Consider the following 17,326-nt stretch of genomic DNA (forward strand, 5'->3'; position numbering starts at 1 on the left):
ATTGGCCCGTTTGAATTTCGAATGATATGTTAAACGTATAAACTTGATACGCGGTAAACACTTCGACCGACGTTGTTTCTACGCGCGAAATGATTTCTGTCTCTCAATGATGATTGATGTATTCAAGAACTCAGCAGGAGATAATTCTCTAAGTTCTTGCTCTTTGATTGTCAAAACGTTACGTTTTCAACGACTTTTCTTTCGCCTATAATACATGCGCATTGAAATGATTGTTTTTTTTTTATTCATACTCGAAGAGTTTAATATTTGTTTTTATTAAACAAATTTTTTCACAAGTTGTTATATGTAAAAACATTTGAAAAATATTTCCTTTTTCTCTTAAACTATAATATATTATGTTTGATAACTGTTTTGAAATGTAGATTTTATTTACATTTTTCTCATGTTTATACTGGAAATAAAAACAATACAATAAAAACTATTATATTTTTTCATACCAGTTAACGGTTGAATTTCCAAAAAAAAATTCATTCTGAATGAATCATGTCTGCGCCTCTTATAACGAATGCTTGAACGCGTGGGTAGTAGTGACCGTTGTATCTCTATAAAGGCTTTAAAAATGTGTTCCCAAATATGGAAAAGAGGTAGAAAACTGGTTTTGATGATTTTCCATGAAGACAACGTTCTTTCCATTTTATATCTTGAAGTACTTTCATAATAAATAAAGCATTATATACAGACGAATTAGAATTAGAGTAAAATATTAATCAAAATAAAAAAATAGTTGAGAAAACCAATAATTACTATTTACGATTAAAATTTTTTTTATTATATAGTATATTTTACACACACGCACACATTTATACACATACATCACCATTCGCCATTATATAAAATACATGAAAAATGTATGAAGGTCTATACCAATTGTACATATTAATCATTCGTTAATCCATGATTTAATTTAATCTTAACCTTAATGGGTTAACTTTCGTCGTATAAAGGAGTACCATCTCCACTGAGAGACATACTTCGTGGACTAGAATTGGTAAATGGTGTGCCTCGAGGTGATTTATAGGATGGCGTGCGATTAGACGGAGTTCTATTTCTTGGAGTTGTCCTTCCAGTGGAATCATCATAATTTTTTGGTGTTTTCCTAGATTCCTCGTACCTTGGAGTGCTGCCATTATTAAAATAAAAAATGAAAAAAATTGTAATAAGATTTTAATGAGAGAATTTTTTTATAATTAATTTTTATAAGATCATAAATAGGATTGACTTACGATCCTCGTGGAGTGGATTGTTTTAAACGTGCCCATGCTTCGGCTGCTTTACTCCAATCCATCGCATCCCCAGATGAGGGTGTAGACATAGATGGAGTAGGTCTGTGAGATCGCATTGATCTTTGAGTTACAGATGGTATCGAAGACGATACTGGATGTAAGAATTGACCTTGATGATGGTTCGATGTTTGTTGCGCGTGATGTGGAGTATGATGGGGTGTTTGATATGGAGTCATGAATGGAGTTTGTCCAGAAGGAGTATAAGGTGTATTTGGATACGTATGTATTCCACCATAAGCTGTGGTACTAGCTGCCCCTGGAGTATGTGGTGGATAATGATGTGGTGTCTGATTTGCTACTTGCGACAAGGAATGCAACATATGATGTGGTAAATTTTGTGCCACTCTTTGTATTGCATCTTGATTCATTCCTGAAGTATAATATATATATTTAATAATAAAGTGTATATTCTTATATAAATAATGACTAGTAAATAGCAAAGTACCTGTAACTGCACCAGGTGTAGTATGATACGGTGTCCTGGAAGTCAAAGCACCATGTGGAGTACCTGGTGTAGATTGGCCAGGTATAGGATCTCGAAAATGTTCTTTGAACCAACGGAATAAATCATTAACTCTACTAAACATTTGTCCTCTAAATTTAAAGCCATCTGGTGAAACGCTAACGTATTCATGACGGCATCGAATTCTGGGTAAATATGAAAGGAGGAATTTTCCTGGATAATTCTGAAACATAAGAAGTAAAGCTAGAGAAACGTTTATGATTTATGAGGAAAGAATATGATGTAATACTTCACATATTAATCGTACCTTAGCTGCAGATATAATATATGGAATTCCTCCTGGATTTTGTTTCTTTTGTTCTTTCAATATTTCTTCGGCTTTATCTTTTACACCTTCCACATTTGCTTTATAATATTTAAAATCTAATAATTCCGAAGCATATGCAGCCATTGGATTGACGTGTCTAGCAATTATTTCATCTAGATCTTCAAATTCCTCATTACCTATCCATAAACTATGTCCCAAGGAAAATGCGTTTTCTTTGCCTTCTTCTCTTACATCAATGTGTTGATAAATATTATCTGTTACTTTCCACGTTACAGTCAAATGATCGGCACCTTTACTGCTTGGCCTTATTATGCCTTCTCCTTGTTTCATATTTTGCATTAACTTCTCTGATTCTGCAAAACTAATATTGTGGAAAGATGGATGTATAATAACACGTTTTACGTATGTCTGACGTTGTTTCACTTTTTTAGCATCCTCTTCTATCTTTACGTCTTGATCGTGTGTCTCTGTATCATAATAAAGATCTCTTTGTGGCCTAAAAATAAATACAATAAATGTATTAAATAATATTAATAATATTAATAATTATTTTAATAAAAAAATATTAAATGTGATATCTTACCTCCATTCATGATTTTTGTCCGCGAGATCGCTGCTTTTGCTCGTACATTCCACACTAAAACGTTCTACTTCGATTTTGATAATGCGGCAGTGAATTACTTGACCTATGCTTACTCTTTCTTCAGGATTAGCAACATGCTTATCAGATAAATTTTTAATATGAATATAGCCAGATATTCCATTGTCTAATCTTAATCTTACACCTGTAGCCTTTCCTGGACAAGCTCCTGCATCAAAATGATTCCACACTTCTGAAAGCTCAGGAAAATCATTCTTAAGACAGAATGGACACTGCCATAAACCAGTTTCATCATTTCTGACTGGATTGGCTTGATCTAATTGTTCTCCTTGTGGTTTTCTATGACTTATACCAACCACTGTTGCTAACACCAATTTACCTATATAGAATGTTTCAGGTGTTTCTTTAGTTAATATATCAAATAATTTTTCTGGACTTGGAGATTGATATAGTATACGTAAATCTTTATATCTAGAATTTAATTCAGCTCTAATATCATACAATGTAACGCATTTATTGCCAAAGCCTTGTCTTTCTAATTCTTCTGCAAATGCATCCAAGTCTAAATCTTTCAATCTTTCTGGTGATTCTAGAATTTCTTCTAAAGCACCAGCTGGATTTGCATCCTCATCATCATATTCCAAAGCATCTACTGCCATTTTTCTTGCCCATTCATATGTTTCAGGATGCACTCTTGAACCATCTAGTACTTCTACGTACGCTTCTGTACTGTCTCCTAAACTATTTGTGTCAATTTTTATAAAGCCAGCACAATTGATAAATACTTTAGGTCCCATATGACAGGCTGTTACAAGTTGTGTTCTATTTTCCAATCTTTGATTAGTTTGTTTCAATATTTTAATTAATGCTTGCCCTTTTCTAGGACCCAAGCCACATATAAATTGTACTAAATTTCCTGAATAAGCTTGTTGCACAGCTTTATTAACATCAACACCAACTTCATTTACTCTATTTACAAATTCTAAATACAAATTTTCTAAAAGCTCTTCCTTAAGAAGCTGATCTTGTAATGGATGATATTTAAGACATAGTATTTCTTCATCTGCAGTACATAATTGAGAAAATTCTACTAAAGGATCCTGCATTCTTCTTGCTAAAGATATAGCTTGTCGTAGTAATTCCGGATAATCTCTAAATTCAGATATACCTTTATTACTATTGGAATAAATTTTAGCAAGTTCATTTTCACATATCTCAACTTGAATGCCGGGAAATTGTTCATCCTCCATTAGATTCGAAATACATTCCTTTACATCAGATGCTATCATTAATGCTTCTCTTGATTCACCACCTATGACAACCACATGAGGTTTTTTTGTTGCAATAAAATTTTTAAGTGCTAATAAATCAGCTTCTTTCATGACTTTTTCATCTTCCCTAAAACTATTTTTTCTCTTCAGCAAATGTGGTAATCTTACATAATCTGTACATTCACCATCAGCAGAAATTATGCACGTAAAAGCTGCTTGAGAATAATCAGGTACATAAGCTAAACCCATCACTCGAAGACCTTTACTTGTGTCCCATTCTTCATCTTCTTCTTCAGGGAATTCACAAGTATATGGAGCTACTTTAATCCAATTATACATTTTACGACAACATGCTCTCATTACACATTCCTTTGCTTCTATAACAAGATTTGTTCTCAATTCTTTTTTCAAAAGTGGTATTACCATACGATTCAGAGCCATTTCTACACTTCCAACTCTTAAAGCATTCCAATCTTGAACATTTTTGCTGAATTCATCTCTATAATAAAGCTGCTTCATTTCATCAACATAATTGCTTGTTGTATTTCCTTCTATTGTGTCACTAAGCGAAATAGTAATAAGTTTGTCTGTTTCAGCTATAATCAATTTTAAAAACTGATCTCCCACAAGATCACGCACCGGCTTGTCTTTAAGGTATTTCATAGAGTATATAGGATGGTTCTCATCTATTTCTTTAATACCTTTTTTTGTAGGTCTTATTGATATCTTTGCTCTTTCCATATACATTTCTCTGACACATTTGCGTACTAATGGTTCACGTGCCAACTGCATTGCAACCATTAATTGTGCAGCTTTAAGAATTTCATCTGGAGTTTTGAATCTTAAACTACAAAAATCATTTGCAACTGTAATGGGTTCTGTAGGTTCCTGATCCACTTCGTGACGTTGATAATTATCACGAAGATTTTCTGCGAAATGTTCAGGAGTAAGACCAAACTTTTTAGCAAGAGCATCTAATCCTGCTTTTCTGCATGTAGAATAAGGTCCACTTCTCACTGCTTGTTTTAATGTTTCATCTGGTTCTTCTTCCTCTTCTGCTGCTTCTATATCTTCTTCTGGAGGATTTTCACCATTCTCTTCTGCTTCAGCGATTTGTTGTTTTCTCTTTTGGATTCTAGCTTCACGACGGGCTTCTCTTTCTTTCTGGCGTACAACTTCCTGCATAGCTGGTATCTCATGACTATAATAAAGCATAAAATGTTGATAAACATCATTTAATTCTTCGCTTGTTTGAATATTTTTAAGACGTTCAATGTCATCATCTTTTATTACTCTCACATTATCAGGTAATGGAGCATCAGGATTTTTCATAATTTCATCCAACTGATAATTTCTCATCTTTTTAAATAATTTTAATAAATTTTCTTTTCGTTGACGTAACTGACACCATTTGGCATCAAATTTATATACTTTCCATAAATCATTGATATTTAGCTCTGGAAGTACGTATTCTTTTCTATAAAATGAAATGAAAGGGACTTCAAAATTTTGATTGCACATAAAATCTAAAGCCTTTTTGATTTTCCCAATAGTTTGTGGACCTTTCTTAGCTCTTTCTTTAGCTTCTTCATTTAAGTGAGCATCTTGAACAGAGATGGTAGGTCGGCAAAATGCTTGTTTATATATCCATTCTGCTTCAAGATCTAATTCATCAGAACCTTCAGCTACAGGTGTAAAGGGAACAGAACGAAGTTGCATTCGTTCGGGAATGTCTGTATTACGAATCTATAATGTATTTGAAAAAAATAGTTAGTGTTGTACTATAATATTTAATATAAAATACAAAATATTTCAATTAAGTAAGTACCTCATTATCTAAGTCTGTGAAATGACCTCTCTTCAGCTCACTTGGCTCATATATTTCAAAAATACTTTTCCTTGTGCTTTTCTTTTTAAATTGTTTCTTTGGTCTTCTTGGTCTTTCATCAACATCATCATCCAAATATTCATCTTCTTCTTCTTCTTCTTCTTCTTCTTCATAATCTTCTTCTCCAAATTTACCGAACTCATCAAAATCAAAATCTACCCCAAAAATATCTTGTGCTTCTTGTAGTGCACTGTTTGCAATATAAATAAATTAATATTTTACTGTATATATATAATATAATATGTAATGCATATGATTTTAATACTTACGCATCTGAGAATATTGGTTTCTTTTTCATACGTTTTTCTGCAAGAGATCTTCCATCCTCATCGACAATAAAATCATTCATATCATCATCACCTTCACTTCCTTCTTCATCAAGAGTCTCCACTTCTGGTCTATGACTACGTTCACTTCGTCGTTCTTCTTCCTACATAATAAAACATATAGATGTAAGTAAAAAGAATTTCTCTCAATGAATCTAATTATAGTTTTACATATATTTTGTTGATTTAATATTCATTTGCATTTAATTAAAAAATACATACCATAAAGACATCCCTTTCCTTATAGATGCAGATAAATAAATATATATATGTATATATACATAAACCTAGAATAGTTTAATAAATGACAAAATAAAATTAATTATTTAATACTTACATCACCAGAGCCTTCAAATAACTCAGTTGCAATAGCATCTCGCTCTTCTTCTGGTTCCTTTTCCTGTTCATCTTCTGATTCTTCATCTTGTATTCTTCTTAGACGTTTAAATCTGCGTTTCTAAATTGAATAAAAAATGGTCTTAATGTTTCTTTTTCTCTCTTTTTATTTTTTATTTTTTTTTTTAAGGTAAGGATTATGTTCTACTTACTCTTTCAAGTTTGACACCCAAGTTTTCTTCTATCAAATCATAATCTTCTTCCTCCAGTCGATCATCAAAATCTTCATCATCACTCTTTTTTCTCTTTTTTGTACCACCAGAAGTATCACTGTCCTCTGCATCACTTTCTTCTTCTATTGGATTATCATCAATCAAGTCTTGGACTTCTTCTTCGTCATCTGAATAATAGAAACTAATTTATTGACTACAATTAATTCTAAGCAAGTAGCGAAAAAATCCAACATGTCTAGTTAAAAATAATTATAAATAATACATTTTCATTGATTTTTTCACTGACCTTCATCTTCTTCGTCACTTTCTTCGACAGCTTTTATTTTTTTGAGCTTCTTTTTCTCATTTTGATCAAGTTCCTCCTCCTCCTAAAACAGCAACATAAGGTTAACTTTAGAGAGCAAAAGAATGTTATAATACGGTAAATTACAATAAGAAACATATTAAAACACTAACCTCGCTTTCTTCCGCTTCAGAATCTAAAAAGTCTGCCATTTTTGAAGAAAGAATATCTCAAAAATGAGTTGCAAATATAAGACAAATTCGAAAAGAATTTTCGCAGAAGCTGTAAATTTTGAAGAAGCTCCTATTGTGTCGATTTGTTAACGTGCTTAGAAGATCACGTGATTATGAAAAGTGAATATTTTACTGATTGTGAATATAGTTCGTTTCTATATTTTTATTTAAAAAGATTTATTAAAAAGATATACAAGAACATGCACTCTTGTCAATAATGCACTGTGATCCAAACGTTCGTCCATTCCCATTGAGTCCTTTTATCGAAATGTGTCTGTGTCCCACTTCCAATTCGCTACACGAGTACAAACACGGTTGACGATGAAAGCACTGGAATTACGAATGATGCTGATTGGTCGTTCGCAATCGGAAGCGGCATCATTAAGCAGTCGTCTTCTCATTGGTTTAAGCTTCGAACAATATGCTAAACTTATAAACTTGAAACTCTGTAAATACTTTCTCCAACATTGATTGGTCTCTCAATGATGATTGACGTATTCAAAAATTCAAAAGAATATATTCTCCAAATTTTTGCTCTTTAATTGTCAAAATATTGTTTTCGACAAATTTTATTTGGCATATAATATATGCGCATTGAGATATTTGTTTTATTAATCATATTCAAAAAGTTTAATATTTGTTTGTGATACACAAATTTCTTCAGATTTGTTGTATATATGAAAACATTTTGAAATGTTTTTCTTTTTCTAAAATTATTACATATTATTTGATTACTGTTTTGAAATCTACATTTTACAATACCACATACATAGCAGTTAATGTTTGATTCTTTTAAAAAAAAGAACAAATTATGTATTTATCACACGATATCACATAATAAAAGTAAATTCCTGTAGTTAATTTAGTTTTTCAATTTTAGTTCATCATTATATTTTCGTAATTATTGTTTTACTGTTGAATTTTATATATATATATATATATATATATATATATATATATATATATATAGAGAGAGAGAGAGAGAGAGAGAGATTTCGAACTGTTATAATTCGAAATTTTATTTTATATTAAAATATTTTATTATATATTAAAATCTTATATTATATATTAAAAATATCGAAAAATTTTATTTATATAAAAATAGTTTTATTCTACTTTCATTCCGTCATTTCTTAAAAACGAAATAAGTAGTTTATGATAAATAAAAAATTTTTTTTTAATTCAATTGAGATATCTTTGAAATAATGCATGTTTCTAATATTATCTCTTCTGTGGGATTGTTGGAAACGTTTAAATTGAGTTTTTCGCATAAAATGTGATTAAAGCTATCAATTGTTTTGATTCAAAATTTAAATTAAAATTCCCACTCAAAATAATTTATATTTTGTGATAATAATCTTTTCTATGAAATACCGTCAATAATATTTTAAGTAAATTTTCATAGATAAAATAAATAATTTTATTAATTGTAAATGTAGGTTGGTATTTCAAACTACCAAAATTGTTTTTTCATTTTCTAAAATACATTGACAAGCACCTAATTCACCAATGGTTGATAGATTTACAGAAAATGATCCAGTTTGTTTAATATTTTTATTTAAAGAAAAAACCAAAAAATTAGATCTTTTTGCAACTTCATCTATGATAAGGAAAATAATAACGCATATCTTATACTCTGTCTTACTCTCTCTGATCTTATTTTTATATACCTCTCTTATTTCCACTTCATTTTTATTTTTATTTATTAATATTAATATTTAAATCTAATTTGGGAGATAATAGTGTCATTTGTTATTGATATTATAATAAATTGTAACTAGCTCTAGATTTAATACACATAAATTTGATGATACAGTCAAAATAAGAATATTTATCTCTTCATTATTTATCCGTGTTTCAGAAAAAAATCAAAAAATTTGATTTTTTTGCAATTTCATCTATGACGAGGAAAATAAAAACGCGTGTTTTATACTTTATCTTACTCTCTCTTATCTTATTTTTATATACCTCTCTCATTTCCACTTCATTTTTTTATTTCATTTCCACTTCATCTTATCGCCAACTTACCCTTGCTAGTTTCACTTCAAAAAGGCTTTAGATTTTATGCGCAATCAACATTTTAAAGTTCCTTTCATCAAATGTTGATTGTGCATAAAATCTAAAGCCTTTTTAATTTCTCCAATAGTTTGTAGGCCTTTCTTTGGCTTTTTCATTTAAGTGAGCTTCTTTAACAGTAATATGGAAGATCGGCAAAATACTTGTTTATATATCCATTTTGCATTAAGGTCTACTTCATTAAAATCTTCAGCTACAGGTATATCAAGAACAGAATGACGCTGTATTCATTTGAAAATGTCTGTATTGCGAATCTAGAATAATAGATTTGAAAATAATAATTAGTATTGTACTAAAATATTTATGCTTAGATTAAACTTTTGTACATATAGATTCAGTAATATAAATTAAAAATATTGTACTTCAAAAAAATGAATAGAGATAAATATGATACAATATATAATATGAATTTAGAAATTTGAATAAATTTACATAATTAATTACCTTTAAAATAAAAATTCACCTAATAATATTGGAAACGATACCTAATTATGCTAAGTAGAATATTTCCGTTCTAAAATTTTAGAAAATCTTGTTATTATGTTATGGAATTGAAAAGCAATGATTATGCTATTTATCCAGATCAGCTTTCCTACTATACATCTTCATTATATTGATTAACCAATGGAATGCAAGTATCGAAACAAGGATGTTTTTGATTCGATAAAGTTTAATAAATTGATGATTAATTAGTTGGATAAATATCGATATATCGAACTTCAAATGTCAAACAGAGACAATTAGAAATTACTATTTTATTAATTGATTTATTAATGATTTCAACGGTAATATGTATTTTTGTTCATTAATAATGTAGATTTATAAATATATCCTTTTTTCAGATTGGACAAAAATATAATTCGACTATCGATTGTATCGCTGCGTTGTCAAATATTTTTGGTGAGAAATATGACAACGTTGCTTGACTGCGGCTTAAGAGATCTAAGAGAAACGGTACGAAGCAGTTCAAAGCCAGAGGTGAGCTTGTTGGGTTGTTCATTATTTTTGGTTGTGCTGTAAAGCATATTTACGGTCAACAAAATGGCGATGGGAACAACTCAAGGTAAGGCCACTGGCTGGCCAAGAAGAACAAGTAACAGTTCTTTTGAAGGAAAAGTGGTACAGAATCAATCCGTAACTATCAACAGGACAGTTAATTTGTAAGTGAGCAGCATATACGTGATTTAATCACATTATTTTTTAGAGTAATCTCCTTTGACTGCCTCTCCTATAGAACAACTATGGCCGGGTTGAGAGACGCTAGCGATAATACTATGTTCCTAAAGTCTTTCGTTATACTATATACATATATATGTGTATGTTACAACCATGAGACGGCTGTTCATCCTTTCGTTAAGAATATTCTGAATGTTTATGTAAGCGATATTAGAAATTTTTGTGTGAAAGATGGTTAATATTATTTCAAAAAATTTTTTATGAAATTTATGACTTTTATATATTAGAATATGAAATTATGAAAATTACATTCTTAGTTTTTAAAAGGAGCACATAATATATCGCTTCATAAACAATTAACGCACAAGTCTTTTCATAATACCATTTGTTTAAAACACTTAGGATTGTATTGAACTTATAATTTTTGCGTTCGTTGCACGATGTATTATATACTTCGAATGAATATTGCCTGCTTTACAATCATTAAAAGAATTAAAAAAAAGATCAACGTTCGTCGGTACCGTTATTTCATCAATGTATAATCATGGGTACTTTTAAAAGAAAATATTCTATCTTTGTTATGTTTCTCAATGAATATATTTGCTCATGTCTCATATAAAGCCTGCACAATTATAAATAAACTTTTTGTACATTCATACATTATCTGATTGTATTACTTTGTAATAAATGTATGGGTGGAACAAGCGTTATTAATTCATTAATTGGTAGTTTCTGGATATGTCCTGAAACTCTGAATTATTATAAACTGAATAGAGAGAAAAGACTATAATTAACGGTTTCCTACTTTTTAAGCAATCTCATCTTTGTAAAGTTTAAATAAGAGACATTAATTTTTTTGGATATGTCATATGCGCAAAGAGCAGTTCCGTATTCTATATTGAATACGTTATAGATTGTTTATGTATGTACCTCATAATAACTAGGAATATTTATTATGCATTGTTATTTATTTAAGTTAATAAGAAATGTATCACAAATTTGTTTTCTAATTTCAGTCTATTATTGGAAAGGCTTGTTAATTATGATTAACTGGTTTCATATATTATGCAGGATTATAGACTGCATGATAAAATTTAATCTGAAATAAGTTAATGAAATTTTAATATCTATAATAGTTTTTCAATTACATACAATAAAACATATAATATTGTGCTCTTTAATGATATCAAGATGATGTTTACAAATATACCCGTAAGAGAAGGTATTTTAAACCTTCTTTATTTTAAATAAACATATTAAACATATCATGATAGATTTATGTAAGAGATAGCTCAATTTCGGTGAAACATTTTCAAACTTACAACTATCTTTATGGGTATTTCACTATCGCTATTTTTTTGAATCTGTTTATATTTTTATTACTATGTAAGAATACTTAAAATATATAGAGTATGATCATTAATTGGACATTATGTATCGTGAAAAGGTAATGCTACATGTATGTAGATATAAGAACTTGTCAGTACTATTATGTTGAAATTGGTACTGTAATATATTTAATTATGTAGATTACACTTTTTATGAATATGAACAATAACACTTACATTATTTTATTGGTGAACTTTTCTTTTCTTTTTTTTTTTTAATATGATAAATGTTAATAAATTTGGGTACTATATACAAATATTGATATTTTTCATTTTACAATAACTTTATAAATCTGTAAAATGAATAGTTAAGGATACTGTTGATTATTAGAAAAATTGAGTCAATATAAAAATTGGAAATGGTTTGAGAAATTTAGTAAAAATTACATATATATACTTGTATATTTTTGCATTATAAGATTATTATTTAATCTTATTATTTTAATATATTCAAACTTTTTATATCAGAAATAGTTCTTAAATATCTATATTATTCACATAGAATCAAATAAAATAATATTTGCTTATAAATGTATTATAATTAAATTCAATTTCATGAGTATCTTTAGCTTAAAAGAAAATTAGGGAATCATTAGAAATTTAACATTTGATACTAAAGTTTGTTGCATTGTGAGTACCTATATTATTATTATTATATTGTATGTTGTCCTATTACTTTAAGATATAATTTTGGAGAAGCTGAGTTTACTTACTAAAGGTTAAAGAAGTAAGCCTAACAGACGAATACAACTCATTTATCATAGATATCCTTTGACAAACTATACATTTGGAACAAAAGAGCCACTCTTTGAGAAAGATCCATCGGTGCCTGCAAGGTTTCAACGTATGAGAGATGAATTTGACAAAATTGGAATGCGACGGAGTGTGGAAGGAGTACTTTTGGTCCACGAACATGGATTACCCCATGTCCTTCTTCTACAGCTTGGAACAACATTCTTCAAATTGTAAGTATATACATTAAGTATACTATTAATCATAAAATCTATTAGTTGATGTAATATATTTATAATATGCTTTTATTTCTTCTTGTTTTAGACCTGGTGGAGAACTAAATGCAGGAGAAGACGAGGTAGAGGGCCTAAAACGGCTCCTTACTGAGGTAACAGTTACCACGACGCCTTATGCTGCCTTACAGGGTGGCTAGGAGTGGCACTTTAATATGTTAGATTGTAATATTGTCTTATTATAAACGTATTGTATGAATTTTAAAGATGTATGTAGAACTTATGTAACCGGGCCTGTAGCTCAAACTAGGGAATTTTCATTTTACTATTATAAGAGGTTTTCTATTTTTAGTGCGCTGCATGCCCGGAAAAATTGATGTTCGTAGTAGTTACAAAACAAAGCTTCTAGGATGCTCTGGTTAGCTAAGAACATTGTTCTTATCCAGATCTTTATATGTAATATGGACGCTAAACAGACTGGATATGAAGATTGTAAAACGTTAAGAAGATTGTATTTACATTTTATCTTGGATTTTGATTCAAAGTTTGATAACTAACAAAAATATAATTATATACTGTATAATGTATGAAATTAAATTCACTCTCAGTAGGTAACAAATACTCGATTGAACCACAGCAGGGCTAATGTTTTTTTAATTAAAAAGTAGGTCATTCAAAACTCGATTAATTATATATATATTGCCAAATTTGTGAATGTTAGTATCAATATATATATATGTACAACAGCTGTTTCATTTTCACTATGTATTTTTAAGGAATGCATGTCAGAAGTATTTCCTCAAGTGAATATTTCTGACATATCTTAATGTCAATATAATGTAGGTTGTGTAAGGAACATATTAGGCAACTCTCAAAAAATTGTCCATTACAAAAAATAACAATGTAATATCAAACACTTTTAAATATAATGTAACCATGTTCTTAGTGGACTAAATGAAGAAGAATGTATTATATGCTATTTTATGAAAATATTGGAAATATGTTAAGTGCAATACACTTCAATTAACTTCTAGACATTTGGACGTCAAGATGGTGTTAAACAAGAATGGGTCATAGAAGATACTATTGGGAATTGGTGGCGACCTAACTTTGAACCACCTCAATATCCATATGTTCCACCTCATATTACTAAACCAAAGGAACATAAAAGGTTGTTCCTTGTACAATTACAAGAAAAAGGTAAGATATATGAGAATATAATTTTTTATATGTATATATCATATATGTTCTTATTTTATTTCTAATTAATATTTTCAGCTCTGTTCGCAGTACCAAAAAATTACAAATTAGTTGCAGCACCATTATTTGAACTATATGATAATTCACAAGGATATGGACCAATAATATCCAGTCTCCCACAATCACTTTGCAGGTAAATTAATAAAATTTATGATTTAAAAAAATGTTTCAATGTTATTAATTATTAAATATATAATTTGTGTGTTTCAGATTTAATTTTATTTACATGTGAAAGGACATCAAAATAAGAGATTGATATATTTTATTTAAGTTAACTGCGAGCTATTATGAATAATCATATGTATGTATGTGTGAGATGACGGATGCAACATGAATTTGCTCTTCTATGTATAATATAAAATGTACTATGAATTAAATAATTTTTTTTATGTAGTAACCATTTAATATGTCGCTACCTATTGCCTCAAATTCCATAATTTTTTTATTACATTTTTTTATTATTATCTTCATATGACCACCCGAAAATGATGAATGTTTGAAATTATCTCTTAGTCATTTTTATATGTTTATATTTTCAAAGAATCGATACTTTTATTTTATGATCAAGCTAAGACGATTTGATTTGTCGATTCAATACTTAAATTTACTTACTAAAAATTTTGTTCGGCTTGATTCGGTTATGTTCGGGTAAACTCGATATATGATAACGGTAGTGCGTGACTATAGAAAAAGGGTAACTTAAGAGAAAATTATTACATTATATACAAGAAAAATATTTCGTTACTAGCAGTGTGATGCTCAGTGACTTTTCGGTATCCCTGTGACGGTATCGCTGTGATCGGGGTGATTCGGTTATCGCACTAGTTTTCTCAAATTGTCATGGGTACCGTTACATGTATTGCGCCTGTTAACATCGCTGTTATTAAATATTGTACGTATTCTTACAATATTTTTTATTAGAAAAAAAACTTTTTATCGTAATACATACTATTTTATTTCTAAAACATTAATATGTATTATATAAAATAAAATATATAAAAAATATTCGCCAACATAGGTTCTCTTTCTTTGAAATTTCGATATAAATTATATCGATAATGTATTTTTCATTTTGAATTATACCGCATCTGGTTTTCATATAGTTTTAAGAAGATTATATTAAAATTCTATTCCTTTTTAAAAAATATCTTTGACCTTTTCATTTCATGACACGTCTCAAGTAATTTAAATATGAAGTAACTGGGTCTTTTATTATAATAATGGTGAAATATAATAGTATGACGTGTAACATATTGCATAAAATATTTAAATGTTCACTTGTACTATCTTCTACCTTAGTTATGAGTCGATCGTTAATTAATTTATTTATGTTCTATTTATTTTTAGGGAGTAAACGTGACGAAAATTTACTTTTACCTGTTAATGATTCGATAAGTGTGAGTTTAAATACAGAACAGGTAATTTGTTATCATATATATTTTTAATAAATAATAAATGTATAAGATATATCTAAATAATATTCATTATGAATATTCATTGTAGCTATGTGCAAAAACTACTGTTATGATCAGCCAACACTTCAAAGAAGACTGTATATGGTTAAATGGACAGTATGTACCCATTTTTATATCTTAACATATTATGTATTAAAATTTTATATTATTTTAATATTTCATTAATATATTTTAGCGAAGAAAATATTAACAATTCAAGATTACAAAAATGTTTGACTGAAAGTAAGTTTGTTATATACAATAAAAAAATTGATTTAAGAATAATATAATAATAAATATGTTTTTTCAAGTTAGAAAAAGAGCAAATCTTACCAGTGAGTTAATGGATTGGAAACTTCATATTTGTTCAGAAAATAATTTCCCAACCGCATCTGGTTTAGCTTCTAGTGCTGCAGGATATGCATGTCTTGCTTTAGCTCTTGCAAAATTATATAAAGTAGAGGTAATTTCTTGATTCATATATAAATATGTAATTTTTTTTAAATTGAGATTTTCTTTTTAAGTCTATATTTTTATAATATCGGAGTAGGGTGATATTAGTGCTATTGCACGAGTGGGATCTGGTTCGGCGTGTCGAAGTACTATAGGTGGTTTTGTGAGGTGGTATATGGGATCATGTGAAACCGGCGATGACAGTATAGCAAAACAAATTGCACCTGCATCTTATTGGCCAGAAATGAGGACTTTGATATTAGTTGTATGTATTGCTATATTTCAAGATTTTTTTTTATATAAAAGATGTTATATTTCATGACAATTTTTAATTATTATTTTATACACATTTAGATAAATGATGAAAAGAAAAAAGTTTCTAGTGCTGTTGGTATGAAGAGAACTATGGATACCTCTGAACTTTTACATTACCGTGCTAAATATATTGTACCAAAATTGGCAGAAAAAATGCAGACAGCTATTATGAAAAAAGACTTCTCAACCTTTGCAGAACTTACCATGAAAGATTCCAATCAAATGCATGCAGTATGCCTAGATAGTTATCCTCCTATTATATACATGAATGACATTTCTTTTGCAGTTGTAAATCTTATTCATTCATATAATACTGTAGTTAATGATGTAAAGGTATTACACATATATATCTATACTTATTTATAACAAGGATTATATGCTATAATTTTATTAACATTAAATTAATTATAATAACATTAATAACATTAAATTATAGGTAGCATATACGTACGACGCAGGACCAAATGCAGTTTTATATTTATTAGAAAAGGATATTCCACAAATTGTGGCAATTTTAGATCATTATTTTCCTCCTGCCAATAATAATTTGAACAATTATAAAAGAGGTTTACCTATAGAAACAGTACAAATTTCACAGGTATGTACTTCACTTAATTCTTAAATATATAAAATAAATAAAATATTTGTACTTTTAGGATTTACTAGAAAAAATAGATAGTAAAGTTCAAGAACCAGGTAAAATTAAATACATGATACATACGGGTGTGGGAGACGGGCCTAAGTACCTTGAAAGTCCAAAAGATCATCTTTTAAATGATCAAGGTTTGCCTATACGACATACATATACGCAATAGTCGTTTAGTAATAATTCAATGAATAAATAAATATTAATATTTATTTATTTGCACGAATGTTTTATAGCGGTTTATTGGTACAAGGAAACTTATGGAATATAATTATTATGGAAAATATTGTTTTTCAAATAAATTCAATATTGCCCCACATACTTCGT

At 28.9% G+C, this 17,326-nt stretch overlaps 3 protein-coding genes and 1 long non-coding RNA gene across 5 annotated transcripts; 2 read left to right on the forward strand and 2 right to left on the reverse strand.

Annotated features, from left to right (window-relative positions):
• Positions 1-767: 767 nt before the first annotated feature.
• Positions 768-8,083, reverse strand: LOC124422738 (transcription elongation factor SPT6-like). Of its 2 annotated transcripts, XM_046959592.1 has the most exons (12): positions 7,207-8,083; positions 7,037-7,118; positions 6,730-6,917; positions 6,519-6,638; positions 6,404-6,421; positions 6,125-6,285; positions 5,796-6,045; positions 2,679-5,713; positions 2,075-2,591; positions 1,750-1,990; positions 1,245-1,674; positions 768-1,141 (listed from the first exon to the last, which is right to left on the reverse strand). In XM_046959592.1, the coding sequence occupies exons 1-12, from the start codon at positions 7,243-7,245 to the stop codon at positions 946-948; spliced, it is 5,277 nt and encodes a 1,758-aa protein (XP_046815548.1). In that variant the 5' UTR covers positions 7,246-8,083; the 3' UTR covers positions 768-945. The 2 variants fall into 2 exon arrangements, with proteins under 2 accessions (XP_046815548.1, XP_046815549.1); XM_046959593.1 differs by lacking the exon at positions 6,404-6,421.
• A 723-nt stretch (positions 8,084-8,806) lies between these two features.
• On the reverse strand, positions 8,807-9,928 carry LOC124422559. Its single transcript, XR_006941879.1, has 2 exons — positions 9,787-9,928; positions 8,807-9,596 (listed from the first exon to the last, which is right to left on the reverse strand). It is a non-coding gene; the product is annotated as an uncharacterized LOC124422559 (long non-coding RNA).
• Positions 9,929-10,295: 367 nt separating this feature from the next.
• On the forward strand, positions 10,296-14,528 carry LOC124423043 (cleavage and polyadenylation specificity factor subunit 5). The gene is made up of 6 exons (XM_046960300.1): positions 10,296-10,502; positions 12,671-12,871; positions 12,963-13,026; positions 13,906-14,071; positions 14,150-14,264; positions 14,342-14,528. Exons 1-6 carry the CDS (start codon positions 10,384-10,386, stop codon positions 14,361-14,363), a joined length of 687 nt encoding a protein of 228 aa, XP_046816256.1. The 5' UTR covers positions 10,296-10,383; the 3' UTR covers positions 14,364-14,528.
• A 261-nt stretch (positions 14,529-14,789) lies between these two features.
• On the forward strand, positions 14,790-17,318 carry LOC124423040 (diphosphomevalonate decarboxylase). Its single transcript, XM_046960293.1, has 9 exons — positions 14,790-15,023; positions 15,479-15,549; positions 15,635-15,702; positions 15,782-15,828; positions 15,897-16,048; positions 16,136-16,303; positions 16,393-16,686; positions 16,790-16,951; positions 17,010-17,318. The coding sequence occupies exons 1-9, from the start codon at positions 14,972-14,974 to the stop codon at positions 17,166-17,168; spliced, it is 1,173 nt and encodes a 390-aa protein (XP_046816249.1). The 5' UTR covers positions 14,790-14,971; the 3' UTR covers positions 17,169-17,318.
• The last annotated feature ends 8 nt before the right edge of the window (positions 17,319-17,326 follow it).

Source organism: Vespa crabro, chromosome 3, assembly GCF_910589235.1.
Source record: "Vespa crabro chromosome 3, iyVesCrab1.2, whole genome shotgun sequence".
In the NCBI taxonomy this organism is placed as follows: domain Eukaryota; kingdom Metazoa; phylum Arthropoda; class Insecta; order Hymenoptera; family Vespidae; genus Vespa; species Vespa crabro.

What these genes read in the sequence shown, in the direction of transcription:
- LOC124423040 (XM_046960293.1), top strand. Translation starts at nt 14,972, where the DNA reads ATGGGTACCGTTACATGTATTGCGCCTGTTAACATCGCTGTTATTAAA. An exon ending in CAAAATTATATAAAGTAGAG is followed by an intron (nt 16,049 to 16,135) that starts GTAATTTCTTGA and finishes ATATCGGAGTAG; the next exon opens with GGTGATATTAGTGCTATTGC. An exon ending in AAACAGTACAAATTTCACAG is followed by an intron (nt 16,952 to 17,009) that starts GTATGTACTTCA and finishes TTGTACTTTTAG; the next exon opens with GATTTACTAGAAAAAATAGA.
- LOC124423043 (XM_046960300.1), top strand. Translation starts at nt 10,384, where the DNA reads ATGGCGATGGGAACAACTCAAGGTAAGGCCACTGGCTGGCCAAGAAGA. An exon ending in GGAACAACATTCTTCAAATT is followed by an intron (nt 12,872 to 12,962) that starts GTAAGTATATAC and finishes TTCTTGTTTTAG; the next exon opens with ACCTGGTGGAGAACTAAATG. An exon ending in TGTACAATTACAAGAAAAAG is followed by an intron (nt 14,072 to 14,149) that starts GTAAGATATATG and finishes TAATATTTTCAG; the next exon opens with CTCTGTTCGCAGTACCAAAA.
- LOC124422738 (XM_046959592.1), bottom strand. Translation starts at nt 7,245, where the DNA reads ATGGCAGACTTTTTAGATTCTGAAGCGGAAGAAAGCGAG. An exon ending in TCACAGACTTAGATAATGAG is followed by an intron (nt 5,714 to 5,795) that starts GTACTTACTTAA and finishes AATACATTATAG; the next exon opens with ATTCGTAATACAGACATTCC. An exon ending in CAATCCACTCCACGAGGATC is followed by an intron (nt 1,142 to 1,244) that starts GTAAGTCAATCC and finishes TAATAATGGCAG; the next exon opens with CACTCCAAGGTACGAGGAAT.